At 43.8% G+C, this 25,754-nt stretch overlaps 4 protein-coding genes across 4 annotated transcripts; 2 read left to right on the top strand and 2 right to left on the bottom strand.

Moving 5' to 3' along the window:
• Window positions 1-391: 391 nt before the first annotated feature.
• Window positions 392-8,073, bottom strand: CCOS01_05115 (mycocerosic acid synthase; the record flags this gene model as incomplete). Its single annotated transcript, XM_060453296.1, has 8 exons — window positions 392-1,270; window positions 1,329-5,716; window positions 5,778-5,993; window positions 6,052-6,465; window positions 6,523-7,110; window positions 7,183-7,369; window positions 7,430-7,843; window positions 7,900-8,073. 8 exons carry the CDS (start codon window positions 8,071-8,073, stop codon window positions 392-394), a joined length of 7,260 nt encoding a protein of 2,419 aa, XP_060315068.1.
• Window positions 8,074-11,448: 3,375 nt separating this feature from the next.
• On the top strand, window positions 11,449-13,120 carry CCOS01_05114 (uncharacterized protein; the record flags this gene model as incomplete). The annotated part of the gene is made up of 2 exons (XM_060453295.1): window positions 11,449-11,948; window positions 12,037-13,120. 2 exons carry the CDS (start codon window positions 11,449-11,451, stop codon window positions 13,118-13,120), a joined length of 1,584 nt encoding a protein of 527 aa, XP_060315067.1.
• Window positions 13,121-13,542: 422 nt separating this feature from the next.
• On the bottom strand, window positions 13,543-15,234 carry CCOS01_05113 (uncharacterized protein; the record flags this gene model as incomplete). The annotated part of the gene is made up of 4 exons (XM_060453294.1): window positions 13,543-13,759; window positions 13,909-14,551; window positions 14,622-15,035; window positions 15,120-15,234. 4 exons carry the CDS (start codon window positions 15,232-15,234, stop codon window positions 13,543-13,545), a joined length of 1,389 nt encoding a protein of 462 aa, XP_060315066.1.
• Window positions 15,235-15,745: 511 nt separating this feature from the next.
• Window positions 15,746-20,034, top strand: CCOS01_05112 (aflatoxin B1 aldehyde reductase member 2; the record flags this gene model as incomplete). The annotated part of the gene is made up of 6 exons (XM_060453293.1): window positions 15,746-16,326; window positions 16,382-16,442; window positions 16,500-16,748; window positions 19,156-19,251; window positions 19,313-19,570; window positions 19,621-20,034. 6 exons carry the CDS (start codon window positions 15,746-15,748, stop codon window positions 20,032-20,034), a joined length of 1,659 nt encoding a protein of 552 aa, XP_060315065.1.
• Between the last annotated feature and the right edge of the window lie 5,720 nt (window positions 20,035-25,754).

Genomic DNA, 25,754 nt, shown 5'->3' with positions numbered 1-25,754 from the left:
GGGCTCCGGACGTACGGGTAATAAACCTCTGCTCCATACCCAGGACATAACCAAAAAGACTCCGTACATCGTCGGCCTCGAATACGACCAGAATAATGCCGTCTCTCGACACATGCCTTATACACAACAAGCATACGTGCAGCTTAGATAATGGCTGAGTACTTTGCCGTGTAGTCCGGAATATCCCCCTAGCCACCGCGAATAAATCTATTTTTCTTTTTTGCATCTCAGTATTCTTTAATAATTGCCTGAAGCTTTGAGCAATTTATGCTCTTATGGTACATTGCGCCTAGTGATTGATTATTTCCGTCTATCTATATATTTGATTCTGGTTAGCTAGTAACAAAGTCCCTTTTACCAAAACGACTGCTGCCTTTAAGGACAAACAGGCTTACTTCCCAGTAGCATTGTGCCGAAACCTTGAAGTTGCTGCGGCCTTTCCGGCAAGCTGTTTGATGCCCTGCCCGCCAGTAATGTCAAAGACTGAAATGTCCGCGCCAACCTCCTTGGTCATCCATACTCGAAGTTCTACAGCCACTAAAGAATCTACACCATACGAATTCAAGGGCTTTGAGGGGTCAAGATCTGCCAGCTCGTAACTGAGAATCTTGGCCAATTGTCCCAGCAAAGCATCAAGCACGGCTTCCTCAGCATCTTCCAGGGACTCGGCGGCAGCGATGAGATCGCCAACTGAGCGCTTAGCAGAGCTTTGCTTGCCGGGCATGGAACCGCCATTGTGAGCGCCGTGAAGAACTAAGTGGTTATACATCGGCTCATGCTGCCATTTAGGCTGTTCAGCGCCCTCATCCGCCGAGTATTTGGGCAACCAGAGCCTGGGAATGACTTGAGCACCCTTTACCTTGAGCTCTGCGCTCTCGGACCTGGGGCGACAGTGATAATCCAGCGCATTGACAAGCTCTTCCACAGACATGCTAGCCCAGCCGATCGAAAGAAGATACTCCCTCAACATTGGTCTCGCAGCGACCATACCAGCATCGGTCAACACTGGGGCGTCGAGGGCGATTACGTTGTGGCCTTGAGATGACAAGAAGCGCGCCATGGCGTCTTGGTACGAGTTGCCCGCGCTATAATTCGCTTGGCCGTTGTTGCCGGTGACGCTGGTGAGAGACGACAACATGACGAAGAAGTCGAGTGTTGAATCGTCGTTTTTAGTGGCAATGAGGACTTCCCACAAGTTCCTACTTCCCGCTACCTTGACGTTGACTGCTGCATTCCACTCCTCGAGGGTCATTTCAGCGAAGACGTTGTCCTATCAAGAGGTATTAGTAGTGTCGGCGAGAAATGCTGCCAGAGGGACGATTACTTACACTGAGAACCGTAGAAGCCTGGATGCATCCACGCACTGGCGGCAGATAAGATAGCGCCGAAGTGATGGCCTGCTCAAGTTCCTTCTTATCGGTAATATCACAACAAGGAGCAACAACCTTGATGCCATCGCTTTGAAGACTTCTGATGAGATCCTTGGCAGCTTCGTCGTCGGGCCCCTTTCGTGAAGTAATGACAAGATTGCGCGCGCCCTGGCTAACCATCCAACGGATAATTTCCAGGCCAAGACCACCAAAGCCGCCAGAGATAATGTAGGTAGCATCCGACGCGAACTTGGCACGGGGTCTCCGTGGCTCAACCACTCGGACCAGGTCCTCAGAGTGGAACTCAATGAGAATCTTTCCAATGTGCTTGCCAGACTGCATCAACCGCATGGCATCTTGGATCTTGGAAATGGGGTATTTCGTGATTGGTGTGGGACGCTCGAGATTGCGGCCAACGACACTGTCCATGGCGCGTGCAAAGAGCCCATCTAGTCGTTCCGGGTCCGTTTGTCGCATGTAATTCAACTCAAGGGACTCAAACCTCACGCCTCGGGCAAAGGTACCCATAGAGATACGAGATCTGGACTCAATATCGGCCAGACCAATCTCGGCAAAGCATCCAAACGGCGCAACAATCTCCCAGGTGGCACGAAGCGTGTCACCGGAAAGACTGTTGATGACAATGTCGACTCCCCGGCCTCCAGTCAATCTCTGAATGCCATCCTTGAAGGTCAGATCACGGCTCGAGAAGATGTGATCTCGAGGTATCTGATATGTCTCCTCGAGAAAGTCTCGCTTCGCGATGCTGCCAACTGTTGCAAAGATCTCAACACCCTCACGTTTAGCCATCTGAATGGCAGCTTGACCAACACCGCCAGCCGCCGCATGAACCAGCAAGCTAGGCTTCTGGACGCGTCTCACCCGCTTCTCTAGTTCTCCAATGTCGTAGAGACAGGCATATGCCGTTGTGTACACAATGGGAATGACCGCGGCTTCGGCAAAGGAATGGTCTTCGGGTACCTTGGCCAGAGTGCCCTCAGCACCTCTGCCGTACGTAGAATATGCACCGTTAAAAGTGAAGCCAAACACACGATCGCCAGGCTTGAAGCGCGTTACTCCCGAGCCGACTCGGGTGACGATTCCCGCGGCCTCGAGACCCACAGGTGTCTCTTGGATCTTTCCGAGCATGACGGCCAAGTCCTTGAAGTTGACGGCAGTAGCCATAGTCTGAAATTCGACCTCGAGGTTGTCTAGGGGAGTAGTGTGCAGGTGGTCGTTGGCGAAATGGAGCGAACTCAATAGACCAACGGTTTGGACCTGAAGTCGTAGTGGTCGACTCGGATTCGCGCCAAAAGCAGCCTCAGATGTGTCGCCAGCAAAAGCCTGCTTGATGTGCCTAGTGATTGTGGAGACCTCGACGAGGCGTGGAACAGTGACCAGGCCATCGGCAACCCTGTACATGGTTTCCACAGAACCCTTGCTGCTCGAAAGGTGTGCGTCTACTATGGCGACCCTGTCTGAGATGACGCCGTTGCTCTCTTGTGGATCGAAGGTGAGAGTGACAAACTGAAGTTCGGGTTTCTCCAATCGGATACTCGCAGCAAAGCCGTTGACGAGGGCGGTGTCTGGAGAGAACTCTTTGTTGACCCAGAGCAGGCGCTTTCCAGTAATCATGACTTTCATAGCCCTCAGGATCTCGTTGTTGGCTGAAACAAGTAGAGGCGTGTCCAGTTCCGTAAGTACGATACAGGTGCTCTGAGAGATCTCTTCCTTAGACGCTGCTTCTGTGAGCTGAGCGTATTGTGGGATCGTAGCGGTCTTGACCGACAAGCCCTTTGACTGCAAAGAGGATGCCAGCTCCTCAGCCACGTCGCGCTGGACTGGCGAAGAGAGATCTCCTACGATATAGTAGTTTCCAGATGGCGGTTCAATATCAGTTCCATGAGACGACGGGGTGCTCGCTACTAGGGTGGTCGTCACCAAGACTGATGAACCCTGATCACAAAGCACCGCGTCGATGCTAGCAAGCCCGGTCTCGCCAAGATACTCGCCCCAGCTCCTTGCCACGATCGGACTGCTCGCCGCCGTCAAGATGAACTTACCACCAGGTCTCACGAGACTGAGGCACATGTTTAAGAACCCATCGATGAGCGTATTGGGTATCAAAGACACCGGTACAAGTAAAAGATCATATGACGCCAAATCGAAGCCCTGGGAAGTTGGATCCTCCGTGATATCAAAAGTCTTATATCGCACATAATCTTCCGAAATGGGCTTCTTTGATTCATCCACCAAGGAAGACGAAGTTGCGGCAAAGTCATACTGCGCGCAACGCCGAGACAACGTGGACAGAATATCTCCCGTGAAAGAAGAAGCTTGTTTGTTAATGTCGAGGAACTTCATCGAAGGATTCTTGTGAGCCAGGACACTGAGATACTTCTGGAACCCTCCAGGCCCCGAAAAAGCTCTCTCTGTCTGTTCTGTATCGAGGAACTCGGGATCCAGAGCCCAATCGATGCTCCATGCTCTGTGTCTAGGGTCCTGCTCTGAAATCGAGTCGTCATTGTTTCCGTCAATCTCTGTCACAATACATCCCGAAACTCGAATCATGGGCGTTTTTGAAACGGAATCGACAGCGGTGCAGGACATGTGATGTTTCTTGCGGCCGTGGGCTACAGAGTCCGCAATAACGAGATAGCCATCTTCCGAGTGCTCCGCAGTAGAAACCCAAAGTTCTTCCATGAAAGACAAGACAATGGCGTTTTTTTGCTTATGGGAAGGGTTGGAAACGAGTGGCACCAGGCATGCTTGAAGCGCACCATCCAACGTCGTAGGGTGAATCAAGTGCGGTTGCAAGTAGCCGCAAGGTGTCAGAGCCTTCAGGAGAGGTGTCGTAGGTTTGACTCTGGCCAGGGTGACGCCGGCTTCATGGTCAACAATGGCGTGCTCAAGGGTCTGGAAGGTTGGGCCGAAGACCAAGCCGACATTCTCCCAAGACTTATAAATCTTTTCAGACGAAACACGCCGCGTGAAGTTACGCAGACTCCGGTCAATCCTGGCTTCGCAATGAGCCTTAAAAGCACGCTCTTCGAGACCGCCATCAACAGCCGTAGGCGCCTCGTCGTATTCCACGAGAACTTGACCGCAGCAATGCTCCCGCCATTCGTCATCATCCTGGGCTGTGCAGACCTGGAACTCGCGCCACGCTGAAGGCTTGGTCTCCATGGCAGCTTGCTTAACAGGGCGGAGATAGAGGTGGGACTCGACGCCCAAAGCACCCTCTGGAACTTGCAAGGCCGAATGGAAAGAGACTTCGCGGAACCGGATGCCTTTTATCGGCTTTCCTGGGTTCGAACGCTCCGACAGTTGCTTGCAGCCCTCGATGGCCATAACAAGCATACCGGCAGCAGGATACAGCACAGATCCCGAGATGGTGTGGTGTTCCACCCATGGATTCTCAGACAGACGGATCCAGTTGCGCCAGATGGCATCATGCTTTCCATCCCAATCGTTGACTGGCGCTCCAAGTAGCTCGTGTCGTGGGTACGGCCGGAAGCGGAAATTTCTGCTTAGTCGGCATTCGTTCCAATACTCTCGCGTGTGGTTGAAAGGGTACCGAGGGAGGTCAATCATCATTGACGGCTGGGCACCGAGGGTGTAGTTGACCTTGAGCAAGTCAATTTGAATGCCGCGAGAGAACAACGATCCAATTGCTCCCATGAGAACCTCCAAGTCAGAGTCGCCCCGTTTGAGCAGGTGGTGGTACTTCACACTACTGTTGACCCTGACATCCTGGATAATATTTCGGAGAGGGCCCCGCAAAGCGCAATGAGGACCAACTTCAACAATGTCTGTAATGAGCTGGGATGAACCACCATCGCCCTTGAGACTGTTAAGAGCTTGAAGCATGGTCGTCACGGATTCATTGAACCGCACCGGGGAGGTTAGATTTTTGGTCCAGTAGTTCGCGTCTTGCAACTTAGCATGTTGTATCTGTATCCCGTATGCTGACGAGAAGAAAAGCACGTCGGAAGAATGGTTCGCGGGGGAACTTGGAGGCCGGATCCTTCCGATACACTCGACGTACTCTTGCGAAATGGGTTCCAGGAATCTCGAATGGTATGCCATTTCTACTGCAAGCTTCCGCGCAAAGATCTTGTCCTCGTTGAGCTTGTCGATGAGTGCCTCAACCTCTGCAACACTACCACTCACAGTGTGGCTAGTATTACTGTTCATGCAAGCGACGGTAAGCGTTCCGGCAGATTCGAGCCCGGACTGGTTGAGTCGGTCAATAGCCTCCAAGGTCTTGTCCAGAGTCAATCCGACTGCAGCCATCGTGCCCTTCGGTTGCGTTGGAGAGTTTGCCAATCTAGCAGAGAGTTTTCCTGTGGTGAGGTCGATTAGCTACATGCTATATTGGTTCATTGCAAAAATGCTGCCACCTACCCCTCCAATACGCGATACGCCAAGCACACTCCATAGAGATAGCACCCGCACAGTACGCGGCCGCGATCTCGCCCGAGGAGTGGCCGACAACAGCATCAACTCTGAGTCCCCAATCGCGGAGAAGCTCAACCAAAGCAACCTGCAGAGCCGTGCACAAAGTCTGCGAATACTCGGCGCCGCTGATGAGAGACATGTTGGAAATCTTAGAAAGCTCGTCTGTCGTTCAACGTTAGTTCGACTTGTGACTGACGGAAAGACTTGGGAGAAAACTCACCGATGACAGACCACTGACATCCCAAGGTCTTCATATACGCATCGGCGCACTCAAGACTCGTTCTATAAGGCTCATAGGACATGAGACCGTTGCCCATCTGGGCCCACTGCGCTCCCTGACCGGTGAACACGAGAGCGACGCCGGGCTGGGAAACAACGCGAGTTGCTCGTGGGCCCTGAGATAGCGCATGTTTCAGTTCCACGGAAGAGTTGGCGACAACTGCGGTGCGCCAGTTGAAGGTAGACCTCTTCGCCGCTAGAGTGTAGCTGAGATTGTAGAGAGGTTCCGTCATGTTCGGCAGATAATCCTTGTAGGCAGCGGAGAGTCGGGCGATACCATCGTGATCATGGCTGCTAAAGACAAACAGCTGGGGATGGTATAGAGTTCCATTGATGACCGGAGGTGCTTGGCTTGCTGGTATTATACTTCAGTATTTGTATTTTGGATCACCAAAAGGGAAGTTAGCCTTACGAGTTGTCATTGGCAGCCGGGGTACCTCAATAGTACGGTGGGGCGCGGCGTGTCCATGCTCCCTTAGGAAATGAAGCGCATCTTCCAGCACAACGTGGGCATTGGTGCCCGAAACTCCAAAAGAGTTGATCGAGACTCTGCGAACGCCTCTCTTGGTCTTGGGCCAGGGAATCGAGGTAGTTGGAAACTCAAGATGCCATCCGACCGGGATCTTGTGGTTTCTTTCCTGAAACCACGCGTTCGCTGGAATGATACCTCTCTCCACGCACAAGACGCCTTTGATGAAAGACGCAATGCCCGAGTTGCCTTCAGTATGGCCAATGTTGCTCTTCAGGGCGCCGATGTACAGAGGCTCTTTCGCCGATCGATACCGCGTGAACATCTCACTAATGGCAGCAGCCTCTGTTGGATCGCCAACATTCGTACCCGTTCCATGAGCCTCAAAGAAGCGTGTGTCTGAGGGGTCAAGCTTGGCTTGCTCATAAGTCAATCGCATGATCTCAGCCTGGGCCTCCTTGGCAGGTGCTGTAAGACCAGGAGAGTGTCCATCATGGTTGCACCCGGTATTGCGAATAACGGCGCGAATTGCTAGCGAAACCGCACGTGTCAGAATTTTCAAGTCGCGCTCAACTTTCTGGCAACTAGAAAGGGTGTACTTACTGTCTCCGTCCCGTAGAGCATCGGACATCCTTTTCAGGACGACAGCTGCGATGCCTTCACCTCTCCCGTATCCGTTTGCCCTGCTGTCAAAACTGTAAGATGTACTAGATGGGTCCAGAACACCAAGACCATTCAGCTCCAAGCCCATCTCAGGGGAAAGCAACACATTTGTGCCACAGGCAATGGCCTTTCGCGATCCGTATCAGCATAAGTTGGGAGGGAGGAAGCTATGAGATCTGGCACTGACGATGTTACAGTCGCGTGATTTCAAGCCAATGACAGCTTGATGAAGGGCAACCATGCTGCTCGAACAAGCAGTGTCAACACTCAGGGCTGGACCTCGGAGATCATAGAACCATGATACACGCCCAGCTAGGGTACTGGCAATGGTGCCACACGCCGTGTATGTCATGGGAGTGTCCACGTCCTTGATCAAGAGATCTCGGTAGTCCCACATGAACGCTCCCGCATAGACGCCAGTGGGCGAGCCCTGCATGTCAGACATGGTGTACCCAGCGTTTTCCATCGCTGTGTAGACGCATTCAAGCAGCATTCGCTGCTGCGGGTCCAGATTCGCAGCCTCTGCTGGAGTCATGGCGAAGAATGGTGCATCAAACGCCTTCACGTTGGCTTGCATGAAATGCCCTTCTTTTCCGCCGATCTGTTTTCGTGTCAATCAAGCTTGAGATAATCAGAGAGAAATGCTGGCTATCTTACAACTCCATCTCTGTGATTATCGGGGTGCCAGAATGCTTCCGCGTTGTAGCGATCTGCAGGAACAGGAGCTCGCGCAGATCTTCCGGCAATCAAAAAATCAAAGAACTTCTCGACGCTGTCTCCATCGCATGGAAGCTTGGCATCCAGGCCAATGACGGCAATAGGCTCAGCCATGGTTTCTGACAGGGAAGAGAAGACGAAGTCGGATTGTTGTTAGCGAGTTGGGAGTGAGTATTGTTCACTACCTTACCTTAACAAGAATTCGAACTCAACGGCAATGACCTTAAACGACTAGAACCTTGTAACACAAAGGATTAAGGGCTGCTTTCTTAATGAAGGAATACATATACATATATATAGACATGTGTCTGGATATATGCTGTTTGGACTCTAACAGAAGACTGGCTAGATGTTGCCCAATCCCTCATCATGCTTATCCACGTCGCACTTTTGTTGTGGTGAGCCCATTTCCTGAATGCCCAGAATTCGGACAATGCAGGGAGGCTTGTTCCCCATTAACAATAACTCACTGGAACCTTGCGAAGAATCCCCGAGTTCTAGGGAACTTTTGTTTCCTGGGCATCGGAGGCCGCGGACACGACACTGCGTTCCGAGCGTTTGCGTGATCTTTACTGGAGGGCACACTCTGTATGAGTCAAAGCATCATCCGGGCGAGAAGGGGTAAAAATACGGTCGCAAGTATAGAGCAGGTCGCAAATAAAGCTAATAACGTCAAGAAGAAAGTTACAAAAGTACAAATGAAAGACTTATATCGTGCTTGTATTGAGATAATACTAGTACGAGCCAGATAGTGGACGTAGTTATAAACCTATCACATTACAGCAAGACTAGAAATAATATGTATGGGATCCCGCTCGGACACCCTGTTGAAGGATTAAGCCACTCCGAATATCATACGATTGAGTCCTTTGGATATGGCTTGGTGTTGTAGTCGCAGTTCTACACTCACCTGGGAGCAAATGATTTGGCTGGTACATAGTAAGTACTAACGAACATCCGATCTAAGCGGAGGTGTACAATGATCTTAGCTGCACTTTATGTTTGGTAGTGAGGTTTTCAGCCTTCCGCCATCTTTGTTTACACAATTCATTTTCAAGCACTCTCAGTGATTGCCAGGACGTGAGCAAGCCAGAACAGGGTTTGCATGTTGCAACTATGATGGTAGATGTTTCATCATCCCGTAGTTGCTGCTCGGCATTGTGAACGCGGCAGCAATTCTGTCGTAGTCCTCTGTCGTATTCGACCCTAGAGACAAACATTGTTCTAGTTCGATTTTGTGCTAAGACGACACTTTTGTGGGGCACCGAAGCAGTCGTGAAAGTAAAAGCTTAAACAGGCTAGCGTCGCAGATAAGGAATAGTATATGACCTTACATGCTGACTTGACATCATGTCCTTACATCATGACCGTACATTGTGTAGCCTCATTGAGACACAATTACCCAGCCCAAACACAAGGCAAAATTCGTTTACTATGTACAGCCCGTACTTTAATATATCCCCTGATATTCAAAGTACACATCCAATTCCGATTCTTGCACGAGGCCTTTCCCTATCGTAATCGTAGGTACATATCGGCCATCGGCGTTCACTTCAATTTCAGAGCATTGCCCCAATGTTAGTCAAGTCATCTCCCAAATCCCGGTGTGTAAGGGGGTTTACAAACCTAAAATAAAAGCCGTTAACGTCGTCTGGACAATGGTCTACTACAAACTTGTTCGTGGGCGGGTGGGCATCAAAGCGTGGGGTTATGGTGCAATTGTGTCTGATTTAGGCTTTCATGCCAAGAATAAGCTCCAAATGCTGCTAGACGCAGCTTACAGTGAACGGCGAATGTAGCCCACAAGTTCCGACAGAGGTGAGTCTTCGCCGACATCGGCAACAATCAAAGCCGAGACGGGTGCAGTGTCCGAGAAGGTGACTATGAGAGCATTGCACATATTTCGCTCTGGAACAGAAGGATTTATGGGACTAGACCGCATGTTCACAACCCCTTCTCACCAAAGAGATGAAGAGGAATTAGGTATATAGAGGGAAGCGCCAATTTGGACAGCATGTGTCAGGCGTGTGAGTGCATGAAATGTAACCCAACATCTGGTGAGCGTCAGGCTTCGGCTTTACACTTCGGCGAATGGAAAAGCATGGCTTACGGCGCTAGGTGATTGGGATGCTTTTGCAGAATGGCTGGTCCATACATGATGCTGGCTGGCGGTATCTCCTTGATGAAACGCGAGGCGTCGATGCATACAGGAATCCACGTTTGTAAACCAGTCGAGTTGGCAATCGTGTAGCAGTCATCCCCAATTCGGCGTACAAAGTCACCTTACACCATGACATCGCAGGAATAATGATTGGTTAGGATACTGTTCATCAGACAATGCTCCTTTACGTTGAGCTGCGTCGCTGACATTGCTGAACTGTTGTCCGGATCGGCCTCTGGCTTTTCGCCTCAGGTCATTTCAGGGCTACCTACATGTCGATAGTGCTACGGTACCTTAGTTCATATTAGGTTCTGTGTAGGAATTGACTTTCTCCACTTCTCAATATCTTACAGACTACATTCGGACAAGTGAGAGACATCGCTAGCGTCCGAAGATGGATAATTGCCATTGAGATTTGAGCGATGGACAAGACATCATACGGCCAATACATCTCTTTTCCAGAAAATGATAGCCATCATCAGGATCACGTTCGTTGGTGACATATGTATGCAATACTTGCTGGACTTAGGGGAATTGAAAGCAGCCTCCTCGTTCCATTATCCTAGGCGCTTTTAGAGTATGGAATTAATATAGATAGTTTGTATTTCTCTTGTTCGGGGTCGTTGTCCCAGCCTGAGGGTCGAAGTTAGAAGACTTCCTGCAATGATATGATAATACCTTGAAATACAGAAAAGTTGGAGATGAAAAGACGTGAAAAAATAACAGGCCGAAATTTATGAGAGCGAGTAGCTGAGCAAAGAGATTCGTCGGCGGATTTGTGTTCTGGCCATGATAACCCTTGGAGTGATAATAATTGCCATAAGTGGAAATAATGACGGTCTAAAGTCTAAGTCATAGTTGTACTACCATCCAAACACTCGGAAGTACAAGATCCAACTTGAACAGGGTTGGTTCAGGTGGGATGGGAATAAACCATGCATGGTCCGGGGATTCATACGTTCCAAGAAGCAAAAGTTCCAGTCGGATGGCTGTCTTCTCACTGCTCATTGAAAAAACACTGGGCAGAATTATAATATCCCATGACAGTTGCCTCTCTTGTCACCCACCCCTGTTTCTAACAAGTTGTCATAAAGTGGATTTGCTCCACATATAACCACAGTAGGTTTCACCACGAATGCGAAATTCCCCGCCATGTCCACCAAAGAGCGGTGCTGTCGATGTAAAAGGCCCAAAGGCCCAAAGTCTGAGTGAATACGCGACAATTATAAGGCAGCACGGTCACTGGGGGATTCTTGGGCTGTACCACACAACCGCATCTCGCTTGAAATCATCTTTTTGCTTTATTGTATCGGAATCCTAAGAACAGTATGATATCGGCCGCCATTATCGTGTCTGCTCTATTCTATTGCTTCTATAGTTGCAGAAAGAGAAGCTACAATCTCCCCCCTGGGCCTAAGCCTTTCCCTATCCTTGGAAATGTCAGAGATCTGCCTCCGACCGGCATTCCCGAGTATAAGCATTGGCTCAAATTCAAAGACATCTATGGTCCCATCAGTTCCATTCATATCTTGGGGCAGAGGATCGTACTTCTTCACGATCGTCAGGCTGCGCACGACTTGCTGACCAAGTCCTCGACAAAGACCTCGGGTCGTCCTTATATGCGGTTTGCGGACATGTGCGGATTCGCATCGCTCCTCAATCTTCAACAATACGATGGAACATTTCGACGGCATCGCAAATTGGTTCACCAGCAATTTGGGACGAAGGCAATGGCAGCACGATTTCGGGACAATATCGAGCCAGAGTCACATCGATTTCTTCTCCGAGTTCTGGATGATCCAGCCAACTTGGCGCAGCACATCAAGACGTAAGTTCACATAGCCTGAATGGACGCGGAGACACCGACTCGATATCCATCACTATGCTTTAGATTGTCCCTAACTGAATTCGTATAGTGAGGCGAGCGCCATCATTCTCAAGATAACCTATGGCTATTCTATTTCGCATAGCGGAACCGACCCTTTGGTTCATCTGATTGAGCGCACGATGGACGTGTTTGCACTTGCAACTGTCCTGCTCGCTTGGGCTGTGGATATCATGCCCATACTGCAGCATCTTCCAGAAGGCCTTCCAGCAACGTCCTTTAAGAAGCAGGGTCGAGAATGGAGAAGGCTTCTGCAGACGACACAAGACGTCCCCTACTTATTCGTACAGGAAAAGATGTCCAAAGGAACCCATGAACACTCATTCGTCTCGTCACTTCTTAAAGAAGACAGTATTGTCGACTGCGGGACCAAGAACGACTATTCCGAGGATGACATCAAGAAGACAGCCTTGGTCATGTACGGCGGGGGAGCCGACACCACTGCGTCAGCCCTTCACAGCTTCATCCTAGCCATGATCCTATTCCCAGATGTCCAGAAGAAAGCACAGGCGGAAATTGATGGTATTGTCGGCAGAGAGAGGTTGCCTGACTTTGGAGACCGAGATCGCTTGCCATATATCAATGGCGTAGTGAAGGAAGCTTTGCGATGGCTCCACGTGGCGCCATTAGGCGTTGCCCATCGGACCGATGAAGACATCAGCTACCGAGGCTTTGAAATTCCCAAAGGGACGTATTTGCTGCCGTCGATATGGTGGTTCTTACATGATCCTCATACATATTTGGATCCCTCTTCCTTTGACCCTGCCCGATATTCGGCACCTCGTAATGAGCCAGATCCCACGGATGAAGCCTTTGGGTACGGTCGGAGGATTTGTCCCGGCCGATTTCTGGCGGATGAGAGTCTTTTCATTACCATTGCGCGTTTCTTGGCGACATTTGATATCAACATGGCTGTTGATGACTCGGGTAATAAAATTGCGCCCCAGATCGCTACTACGAGTGGCTTGATTTGTCGTCCAGTCGACTTCCCATACAGCATCACACCAAGAAGTGAGCAATCCGTGCATCTAGTCAGGTCAGCCCATGAGAAATATTCTTCGGAAGACGAAGATGCGAATCTTGTTCGGGACAAGTTCCCAAAAGTATTTGACTAATGAGCATTCGTGGTGGTAAACCCAAAGGTAGAGCAAGATTAAAGTCGTTGAATTTGGAAATAGAAAGGAGCTACACTAGGACTTGTTTTCAAACACGAAACAAGACAATGCCTGCCATTCATAAATCCACTTCCGTCTGAAGTAGTGGTTCGTTACATCACTGCGGGATTCCAGTCTCTTTTGATGTCTCGAAAGGATGGAAGCCGCCGCATATCAGAAAGATCGAGAGTTGAACAGGATCATGACATAATCAAGCAGGCTTTAAGTTTTATGGCTTCCACTGTTGACCACTAGTAGGCTCAAGCTCTCGTTCAAAAAATCAGAGCAGGAACAAAGTAGTACTCTGGTGGTTGATGATCCAGATAAAGAACCTTTCCACATGCATACGACTTAAAACCAAAATTTATCCAGCCCATGATTAGTCAAATTCCTTTAGCAGCGAGTCGGGCAATTTCGTCTGCGGCGATATCTCTGCCCGGACGGCGAAGCGTCTGCTGTATTGCCCTCGCATTGTCTCTTTTGGCGACGCTTTCGGGCCCTCCATCCACGAGCCGCAAGAGGGCTTCACTAAGCTCGTCAAGAGAGAAGCCAGGGGCTGATTTTCTGTTGCCCCATATTCCAATCCCGACTTGCTCAACCCTAGCGGCGTAGTTATACAAGTCGCCAGAATGAGATGCGGCACGCCAGTCCTAGTATGCCTCGCATTAGCACCCATCCGCCAAGAGATACCAGATTGTTCGCAATGGCATAGGCCATGACGAATGTCTCGAGACAGTGTTAACACTCACGCGAGAGCTTCGTGATAGCAATTAGCCCCGCCATGGTGGACGGAAGCAATGATATCGCCCGTCTCGAGAAGAGCAGCTGGATCCACCGTCAACCACTTCAGTACCCTGAGCCTATCGTTCGCAATGAACTCCTCCACCAAGGGCCTCCATTCCTTATCATCGAGACGAGTGTTCATCTTCCACAGAACCTGCACACTCGTGCGTCTCAGGACAGCCTCTAATGCGCCGGCCATGCTGCTTGCTCTGTCGGCATCGTATTCAAACAAACTACCAAGGTTGATAAGCACCGTCGGAGCCCTCCTTAGCCATAACGTTAAATCAATGTCTTGTTCTGCGGCCGAGGCGACCGAAATCACAATAGGACCCGTTGTGGTGACGTTGGCTGGAACTGAGCTGAGCGGAATGGAGGCAGCAGCTGTGTCTTGGGAGATGAACACGCCGTTTCCAGGCTGGTGAATGGTGAAAAAGCCGATTGGGTCCTCGAGATTGTGGCTGGCTAGGAACTTACGCTTCTCGACGAGCTCCGGATTAAATAGCATGGCCCATGCAAAACTACCCATCTGGTAGATATTTGAGGGAATGTCTCGCCACGGAACAGGGAAGTCATGGCCGGAGCCAAGGCTGCTTTCTTCAGTACGATTCTCTACTTGGAGGAGGAAAGTTAGCTTACGCCGGGAATTGCCAAAAACCTCTGAGCCAGGGCTGTGCGCCACCGAACACGTCGGCCAGAACGTTCGGCGACAAGATGGCGTGCAAGCGATTATCGCCTCGGGTCGCGTCCATCCCCGGCCGGTGGAACATATCGAGTACAACGACAGCGGGATCGATGTCTCTAATGAGTTTTTGTACATAGTTGTGGATCATGAGGTGGTCTTCTCCCGTCCACCGTGAGACGAACATAGCCATGTCATCATTAAGTCCTTTTAGTCCCTGGATCCCAGGTGGGCGTATCCAATTTGGTGTGAAGTTGAACCCAGAGGCGTCGGAGGACTTTGGAGCGGGCAATTGATGAAAGATGGCGGGACGAGATGACGGAGATTTTATGCGGGCGTGGGCGGACATCCTGGCGATCTTGGGCTCGATCTTGGGCCATGATGCAAAATGTACTATGATCTCTGGGTGACGTTCTAACAGAGAATAGACTGTCGCAACGTGAACGTTCGAGAGCCCATGCTCAACATTGGTAACAAACAACACAGTGTTGTTCTTACCGATGACTGGAGGCTGTTGTTCGGTCTTAGTGCTGCGAAGGGAAAGGGCGGCGGCCAGAAGGGCGATGATCAGGGCCCCGAAAACCTGAACAGGTTTGTTTGAGAAAACGATCATTTTGAGGCTACGACAAGACGATTTACTTGGATATTTCGCAGCCACTTGCTAACCTGCATGGCCAAATTATATGTATAGTACTTAGTTTTACCTCTCAAACTCAACTCTGTGCATGCGTTCTTCCAATTCCATTGTGGTGGAGTCGCATCACTATATCGGCGATCAGCTCGTACGGGGACTTGTGGTCGCATGGTCATCATCTGCATAGCAAGATGACCGTGCATCGACCGAATCCAACAGCTCCTTGCCCTGGTCATTCTGTCGGACTTTCGGTCAAGCGGAGGCTAAATTGCCTCCGAAAGCACACCGCAAGAATTCGCCGTGAACCTAAGCATAAAACGGTCCATCAGACTCCTGCTTATCCCCCAGTACTGGTGCTGCTCACTATAAGCTGAGTTGTCTGGCCTCGAACTTCTTTAGGCATTGTTCGCTTCCCATGATGACTTTCACATTGCCTCCCACGATTATACTCGGAACACACAGTGTGGGCACTCTTCATGTTGCTAACTGAATGCCGCTGATACGTCACCAGGTTGGAGACTCCATTGTCGACCCCGAAACCTCTCACTTTGATGCCGAGCAAGATGTCCAATCTCTTCTAGATGGCTTCTATGGCCGTGGATACAGCCACCTCGACACAGCTCGCGATTACTCTCCGAATGTACCAGGTGCATCCGAGTCACGTCTCGGCAGGGCTAAAGGCGCCTCTCGGTTCACAATCCACACAAAAGTCCACAGCGCAGACCCGGGAGATCATCTACCCACAAAGCTCGGACTTAGCATTGATCAATCGCTGGAGGATCTCCAAACACCCAATGTCGAGACCATGTTTCTGCATTTTCCGGACCGCCATACTCCCTTTGAGGAAACAATCAAAGCGATGGACACCGCTCTGAAACAAGGAAAATTCAAAAGGTACGGTCTTTCAAACTATTCAGCTACTGAGGTGCAACGAATACTCGATATTTGCGAGCGACATGGGTATAGGAAGCCTGGTGTGTATGAGGGACATTATAACGCCATTGTGAGAGGAGCGGAGAAGGAGTTGTTTCCCCTTTTGCGTAAGCATAATATGGCCTTCTACGCGTATAGGTACGTCTGTAACCCTGGTGATTCGAGAGCTGAATGCGAGTTAACTTTGGTGTAGTCCCGCGGCTGGCGGTCTTTTCTCAGGCCATACTGCTTCTTCGGGACGATGGAAACGGGATGTAGGTCAAGAGGCTGGTGTTCTAAGTTGAGTCATTAATCTAACTCAAAGAACACAGAACTTCCTAGGCAACGTTTACACTTACCTTTATCGGAAACCCCCGGTCCGCATTGCAGTAGCTACAATACTTGAGCTTGCAGAAAACCACGGCATCAATGGACACGCTGCAGCATTGCGATGGACAGCATTTCATAGTAACCTAGATGGAAAGCATAGCGATGCTGTTATCTTTGGTGTTTCTAAGATGGAACAGCTTCATGAAACGCTCGATGCCCTTGAGGCTGGTCCTCTTCCCGAGGATCTTGCGGTTGCCATAAACTCTATTTATAGTACAGTAGAAGGCGCCGAGCCTCCTTACTACTTATAAACAAGTGAAAAGGAGCAATTCAATAACGAGATCAGGGAGAAGTATCATCGGAAGATGTCGAGACGGAAAGGGGTGGGATGATAAGGGCCAACAAGGCGTTGGAGGTGGCGAGACTAGGCACAGTAGGTAAAGAGGCGGAGGCCATTTTCAATCGGTATAAGTACGATATGTTGTTAAAGGAACTAGAGGTGAAGAGCGAGTCGAACTAAATAAACGGGGATTGAAAAGAACCTACGAGGGAACGAGGCTAAGAAAGGTAAACTTTAGGAAGAACTTGAAGAAAGGAAGTAAGACAGAGCAAAGTGACCTTATGACTATTCTTTTTGAGCCACGCGATTGCCACAGCTACAAATGTAGTAGCACAAGTCCTCGTTACTTACTAATATCTTATACTTGTATTGTGCTATTAAGAATTATCGAAAGACAAGTATAAAGTAGATGTTTATATTGAGGATAAAGCCTAGGCCTTACTTGGAAATCATCCCATTGCACCATCAGCCATTGCACCATCGCTCATACAAATCCGATGCAGTTGATAATCTATGACTCCTCGTATCCTGAGGTCGAACTATCTCTATTACTAAAGATATTCTCGTAAGCCGGCACTGGTCCACGCGTTCCGTCATACGCCGGAAGCTCCTCCGCAGCACCAGCGGATAGCAGTAGTGACTGTGAGTCTGCAGCTGCCGCCCTCTCAACAGCCGGCGACACGACAACCTTTTGAGACCCGCTACACTCCCATAACTCCCCTGCAACGACAAGGTAGAACTTCCACTTGAATGTGTGAGCAAACAAAAAGCAGTACGTTATGTAGTCCGGCCCCAGTGGAAAATGATGTTTCTGCTCGCGCGGTGTCGAGCGAATGCGCGCATCCAAAGGTGTGCCCAACTCCAATGCCCTCTCTCCCGCAACTAATAGAACCAGGAGCGAGCCAGTCTTAACCGCGATAGCCTAATCAAGGTGCAATGTCATTGTTCCGGTACATTTACCTTCGTGCGCTTCACCTATCCCTGGGCATGATACACCCACTATCGTCAATAGATTAATCACCGCGTTCGTCAGATAAGCCTTTTGCAGGACATCGCGAAGTAGCTTGGAGCTCTTCGCACGGTCGGGTCTTTGGTTTCACTACAGGGAGCGAAGTACCGGCTTAACAAGCCAATGGCCCCAAACAGGCTTCAGTGGTATTGGGCGTTGCTTTATTAGAACCTCGATTTCTGAGCCCCGGACATTTCGCCTGCGAATGTCTGGTCGATAGCTTGATATGCATTCGATTCATGAGCCATCAGATGTCGATTAGGGACGTCTCTGAGATCCCTGAGAGACTGAAATTTGCTGTATCCATGATCAAATTGAGGCCCGCCATGCTTTAGAGAGAAAGCTTTGAGCCCAACAGTGTCTTGGAACGGTTTCGATCCTAAATGATGTCGTACTTGGCGGTTGAGATGCTCCTTCCCCTTGAACGCCTCATTATAACACCTGCGGCGCGGGCCGCGCGCACCCTTAGTGTTGTCAATGCTTGCGGGGGATTATGTGGAGACGAAGAAGAAACAAGCAGTTTCCAACGTCTTTACAACTGCGCGAAGCGACCAGTCAATTATAAAACCCACCTAGTCCCGGTTATCGCGAGCAATCATCCACTTTCCACTCGGTGTGGTGGAGGTTAGCTTCGCAAAGCTCGATTGTTATTGACGGCCGGCTAAGAAGAGACGGACTCCGACTTCGATCCGCCCGCCGCGCGACTTGTTTCATGCATACGATCCAGTCATCGGACAGGAGATAGATCCCTCAGACCAATCAGGGCTCCAATGACTCTCAGCCTGTTTGTCAACGAGTTATGCAAGTACGGCTTCAGGAGAGTTGTGGGTCTGGGGACGCAGTGCACCGCGCTTGCGGCATCCCGTCGGAATGGGTGGGGGTGAGTGCCGACGCCGAGATCTGCCCATAATCTCTCCCCAGATCATCACACAAATCTTTCCGGCTGTAATGGCCTCGAGTTTTGGATGGCTGATATAAAAGCTTCTGCCAGCCGCTATCTTTCGTCTGGAAGCTCATACATTATTGTAATTACATCCGAACCAAAACTTACACCATGATTCTGCCGTTATGGTGGGCGATTCCTTCTGTGGTGTTCACCATCTTTCTTTGCCAGATTGTCTCTGCCGTCCGAGATCCTCTGAGACACATTCCGGGTCCCTTCCTTGCGAGATTCACTCGGCTATGGCTGTTCCGCCAATACTGCCGCGCCGATTATGAGAAGACGGACAGAGATCTGCACAATAAATATAGTTTCTAGACACTGGATCAGTGCCACTGGGAACGAACCGCTGATTAGTACAACGCCTAGACAGGTCGTATTGTCCGGATAGCCCCTAGACAATACAGCATCGACAGTCTCGACGCAGCCAGAACTATCTACGGTCACGGCAGCCATTTTACCAAGGTGAATTCTTTGTACCATGGCAATAGAATCTTCCAACAGGGCTAATCTGGAACCTGTCTAGAATGAATGGTACGTCCCATGGGGTAATCCTGCCCTGAACAACCTTTTCAACGAGTTGAATCCGAGAGTACACTCCGACATGCGCCGACAAGTCGCCAGCGTATATTCCATGTCCAACATGGTCTCGTACGAGCCCTACGTGGATGAGTGCACTGATATTTTTGCTCAACGCTTGTCTGAATTTTCTGATGAGGGCCGTGTGATTGATCTGGGGCATTGGTTCCAGTGTTATGCTCTCGATGTCATTGGCAAAGTCACGGTGAGGCATTTTCACCACAGTGTCGTAGGGCTGTACTAACGAAGGTGTAGTTCTCCAAGCGATTTGGTTGTCTCGACGCCGGGAACGACCCTCAGGGAGTCCTTGAGGCTTTGGACGAAGCCCTGGCAATCAGCACTATAATCGGTATTTATCCACGCGTGTATCCCTCTCTATTCCGCATCTCCAAGTACCTCGGGTCTGGTAAAGAGCCACGGGGAAACGCATATATAGTCAAATTTGCAACAGAACAGGTCGCAGCCAGCCGGGTGGAAGAGAAGCCTAAAGATAGACCTCAGGACTTTATTTCCAAACTACTCCAGATTCAAGCAGAACGACCGGAGACCATTAATGAGGCAACGATTGAGACTGCTGGAAACACTAATGTTGCTACTAGATCAGACACCACGGCGATTTCCCTTAGTGCCATCGTATACTACCTCTACAGAAATCCGAGAACATTATAAAAGCTACGGGAAGAATTAGATAATGCTAATGCGAAGGGTTTAATTTCGAATCTAATTACTTTTAGAGAAGCTTAGGCATTGCCATATCTTTAGGCTATAATCAAGGAGAGTCTTAGACTATATCCAGCTACCGGACTTACTATACCTCGTATAATACCTAGCGTATACGATTCTTAGGATTTTAACTAGTTCTAGTCGAAGCGCGGGTTTTTATTAATTATACGTTAAGGCTATATAGACCTTTTTTACTTAAAAAAAGATATAATACTAAAAAACTAGTCGTTATATAAAAAAACTAGTTAACGCTCCTTATAAATTCAAATTAAGTAACTTCTATTTTCTAAAATCGGTATATTATACTTTAACTACTTTTTTACTATAAAAACCGCTTTTCGTAACTTTAATACTATCTTTTTAAAAAAAGTTTAGTATATTTTCTATTACTCTCCCTTAGTATTATTCTTATTAATATATTCTTATCGAGTGCATTTAATCATTTCTCGTTTAAATATTATATATTTTTTTTATTTTATTAAAAGACTTATTACTAAGTAGTTCTATTTCTTTAGATTTTTTTTTTTTACTTAGTATAAATATATTTTATATCGCTCCCTTAATTATTCTTAATTAGTATATTTTTTAAGTACTTAATATATACCCTTTAAATATAAAAACTAATCGCTTATATAAAAACTACTCTTTTATATAAAAACTACTCTCCTATATAAAAACTAGTTACCTATATAAAACTAGTTACTTATATAAAACTAATCGCTTATATAAAAACTAGTTACCTATATAAAACTAATCTCCTATATAAAAACTACTCTCTTATATAAAAACTACTCTCTTATATAAAAACTACTCTCTTATATAAAAACTACTCTCTTATATAAAAGCTAGTCTCTTATATAAAAACTAGTTACTTATATAAAACTAGTTACCTATATAAAATTAATCTCCTATATAAAAACTACTTTTTTATATAAAAACTAGTCTCTTATATAAAAACTAGTCTCCTATATAAAAACTAGTTATTTATATAAAACTAGTTATTTATATAAAAACTACTTTCTTATATAAAAACTAGTTTCCTATATAAAAACTAGTTTCCTATATAAAAACTAGTTACCTATATAAAATTAGTTTCTTATATAAAAACTACTCTCTTATATAAAAACTAGTCTCCTATATAAAAACTAGTTACCTATATAAAACTAGTTACTTATATAAAAACTAGTCTTTTATATAAAAACTACTTTTCTATATAAAAACTACTCTTTTATAAAAAAACTAGTTACTTATATAAAACTAGTTGCCTATATAAAGATCGGTTAGTTAGTACTCTTTTAATAAATTTCCTAAAACCTAACTCCTATATAAATACTTAACGTATCCCTAAGCTTTTATTTAAAGTCCTCTTTATTTATTTTACTCTCTATTTTATTATATTTTATATACTCCGACTTCTATAACTTTTTATACTATTTCTATAGTATTTAATATTTCCTTAATAACTATTACTTTTTTATTATATTTATTTAAAAAGTCTTACTTTTTATACCTTCTTTCTTTTATTTTTATTAGCTACTTTTTATATTATAAATAAAAAAATAAATAATTAATTCCCTTTATTAAAACTACGTTAATAAATATTTTTATAATTATAATATTTATTTTATTTATACCTCTAGTATTAGTATTACTTAATAAATTTTACTAATTCTCTTAGTACTACGTAATCCTCCTATTAACTAACCTTAAGCTTTAATTAAAATAATACCTTAATATATTACTAAGTTATTTTTATTAGGGACGTTTAGCTTAACTATACTTAGTAATCCGATTAATAACTATAGAAGATTACTAAGTTTAACGAGGTATATTTAATAAAAAAATCGGATCTTATTATTATTATTAAAGAGGTAAAAAGAACCGAAGTTAGAGAGAACTATAAGAAGTATATTTCTAAGATCGCTTTAATATAGTAATTCCTTATTAAAGTAAATCGTTAATCTCTTTTTCTATTTTTAATAAAGAAGTAAAATCTTTTACCTAATTACTTTAAGCTTATTAACTTTACTTCGTCTTATCCTGCTATATTTATAACTACTTTATTATCTAACTCCGAACCCCCTCGTATTTTAAAACGTAAATACTAATAATTATATACCTAAGCGTCCTAGATTCTAGTACTTCCGTCCTTTTTTAAGTATATAAAATATTACTCTTATAAACGGTTTAATAAATATATTTTTACTTATTTTTATTTAGTTTTGCTATAAGTTTAAAATTTTTTATTATTTATTATTAATATACTATATAACCTAGATATAGTTAATTATATAGAAGTTTATAAATCTTATTATAATTTTATTTAAATAAGCTCGTTATAGTAGTTATTATTAAATACTTAGTCCCCTTCTCTTTTTACCGCGGCCTAGTTTTAATAAAATGACTATTTTAAGTACGCTTTTAGTTTTTTATTACCCCTAATACTACTTATATTCCGTTTTTTTTTTTTAGATTTAATATCCCCCTTAGACCTTTTATTAGCTATTATTCTCTAGTTTCCGTTTTTAAAAAGCTTATTACTATCCTCTATCTCTTTTCTAACTTTATCCTAACTTTAATATATTATTAAATCTTACTTAGAATTATTAAAATTAAATAATATTATCCCTATTACTAATTACGATAACCTAACTATAGTATTTATAATATCACTACTTAATAACTTATAACTTAAGGTATTTATTTTAAAGTTTATACTTTTTTATTCGTACTTAAAAAAATTCTTTTTAAGTTCGCTATATTTACTAATTTAAAATTATAATACCTTATACTTAACCGTATTTTAGGACGCGGGCTTATATTTTAATTTAAAGTATTATTCTCGGTTATTTTTATTATTACCTCGCCCTAACCCTAAATTCTTATTAAATAAGACCGAATTTTTTTAATATCGTTTTAATAAGTATTTACTATTTAGTTTTTTAATACTTATAAGCCCGGATATAATTATTTATAATAAACCCGAGGCTATAAGCTTATAAAACTCTCTTATTAAATCTTTATTATCCTAATCCCCTTTTCCCACTCTCTATATTTTAAATATATTTTTTATTCTTAGCTTATATTATAACTATATCGTTCCTAAACTACGTTATTTTTTAATCTTATCCCTATCGATTCCTTTTTTTACTTTATTTCTACTTTTTATAATTTTTATTACTTAGCCCTCTACCCTAAATACTAATTACTATTTCTAAACTTAGTTTATTAAACTTTTAATTACTAAGTATTTATCCTTTTACTTATACTAAGCGAATAATTATAGCTCTATTAAAAGTATTTAAGTCGTTAATAATAAATCCCTCTTTTATTATTTTCTTAATTTACTTTTACTAACGTTTAGTACTCTTTTATCTTATTTACCTAAATCTTTTTTTAATTTATCTCCTCGTTTATAACCCCCCGATATTTAACTTAAAAACTATTTAAATAATACTTTATACTATTCCCCTTTTTTAAATCCCTTTTAATAAAAAAATCCGGCTTTATTTAACTTCGTTATCCCCCCCTCTTTTTTATCCTAACTTATTACTACCCTTTTTTAGCTTTTTAAAGGCCTAAGTTAGGATAAATATTATTATAGACGTCCTAATAGCCCTCCTTTTCTAGCTTAATAAAAATCTAACTATTTTCCCTCCTCTAATAAAGTTTTATTTACTATTATTATTTAAGTTATTATATATTATTAATATAATACGTATTTTAAAGTCTTCTTTATATAGCCCTTATATAATAATTTATTTACTATTTTAGTTAATTACGTAATATACCTTTAAGTTTCTTAATTCTTTAAAACATAGCTATTATTATTTTATAATTAAGAAATTCTTATAATATAAAGTATTACTCATCCTTCCTTCTCTCTTATATTATTTAATAATAGTAAATTAACTTAAATTAAGAGTACTATCCTTAATCCTAAATATTTGTTTATAATACCCTTATATTCTATTAATAACGTTTACCCTTATTAAAAATTATTTTTACTTAATATCGTTTTAAGAGCTTATTTTTTTTTATATTATTAACTAATATATCCTATTTATATTACTTATTTATAAACCGCTTTATGATTATAGTTCTACTTAGTATACCTTTTCTTTTTAGTATTATAATACCTTATTATATCCTTATTATTACTTTTTATATCTTTTTAACTTTACTCGTTTACTTCTTAATATTATGTACTTATCGTAACGATACCTTATTAAATATCTTCCTAGTTAGAAAGATATTTAACGTACCTTATTATAAATATATTTTACCCCTTAATACTTTTTATTTACGTTTATTATATAATACTCGTTTATTCTTAGCTAGTTTATAAATACCCTATTTACCCTCTTATTTATTAATACTTAATAACTTATATTATAAAACTTTTTTATTATTTAATCTTCCCTTTTTTTTTATTTACTATTAGTTTATAGTTTTATATAATATAGTCCTTATCTAACCTCGGCTTATACTCTCGTTACTATTTTTCTTTCCCTAACGAACTAGTTTTTATAATAATAAATCTCGTATTTAAGGACCCCTATATACTTTATTATTTTATATTTAGTTCTAAGGCTCTATATAGCTATGCTATACCTATCCTACTCTAAAAATATTTATTTTTAAACTCCGTTATATAGATTTATTATCGTTTACTTTTTATATACTATACGAGCTCTTTTTTTAATACTATAAAGCTATATAAAATTAACCTTATTATATCGTTTTTATTATATATCGCCCGCTTCTATGCCCTTAATAAGTTATTATTTATTCCTATTTACTATTAAATAATACCCTATATTATTTTACTAAATACTTTTAACTAGATCCGGATAGATACGGTATATTTTTATAGGGATATCCTATTTTTTTTTATTATCTCGGCCCTAAGACTCGATTTTATTATTAAAGTTATTTTATAAAACGGGGGGAATCCTAACCCCGTTATTATAACTAAAGGTTATTATATAATAAGTTATAATAGCTACGACGGCCGCTATATAAAACTATACTCTTTATTTTTTATAGCGCTTTTATATAGTTATAAAACGACGATATTTATCCTAACTAAAGCCGGTATTATAGTATTACTAAATATTTAAAAATTTGTTCTTATTAAAATAAAGCTTACTATTATTATTAATTTCGTTATAAAGTACCCTCTTCTCCCTAAATAGCCTATCCGTATTAGCTATTATAAAAATATCTATTTTATTAACTTTACTACTTTATTACGCTATACGGACGTTATTCTTATTTTATAACTTCTTATTTAATATAAATCTCCCTTAATAAGCTAGTCCTTTATATATAATCCTATAACTATACTATTTAGGATCGCTTTAAAATATAACTCGAATAATATAGTACGATTCCTTACTTAATACGCTATTATTAATAACCTCGTATTATTATATACTAATTATCGATTCTTATTATTACTTCTTTTTTTTTATTAAGGTTCTTTCTATATATAAGAACGTAATAATAACTATTTAAATAATTATTTAAAAATTATGTACCTCGCCGGCCTTCGTTTCCTAAGTTATTTTATTATTAATAAGTTATATAAAGACCTCTATACCTGGATCTTTTTTCTTTTTAACCCCGAGGACGTTATATTAGATAGCCTTATTATTTATTAT

The sequence above is a fragment of the Colletotrichum costaricense genome (genome assembly GCF_030867565.1).
Source record: "Colletotrichum costaricense strain IMI 309622 chromosome Unknown Scaffold_5.1, whole genome shotgun sequence".
NCBI classification, from domain to species: domain Eukaryota; kingdom Fungi; phylum Ascomycota; class Sordariomycetes; order Glomerellales; family Glomerellaceae; genus Colletotrichum; species Colletotrichum costaricense.
The sequence above is the reverse complement of the archived record's forward strand: the minus strand, read 5'-3'. Positions and strand labels throughout refer to the sequence as shown.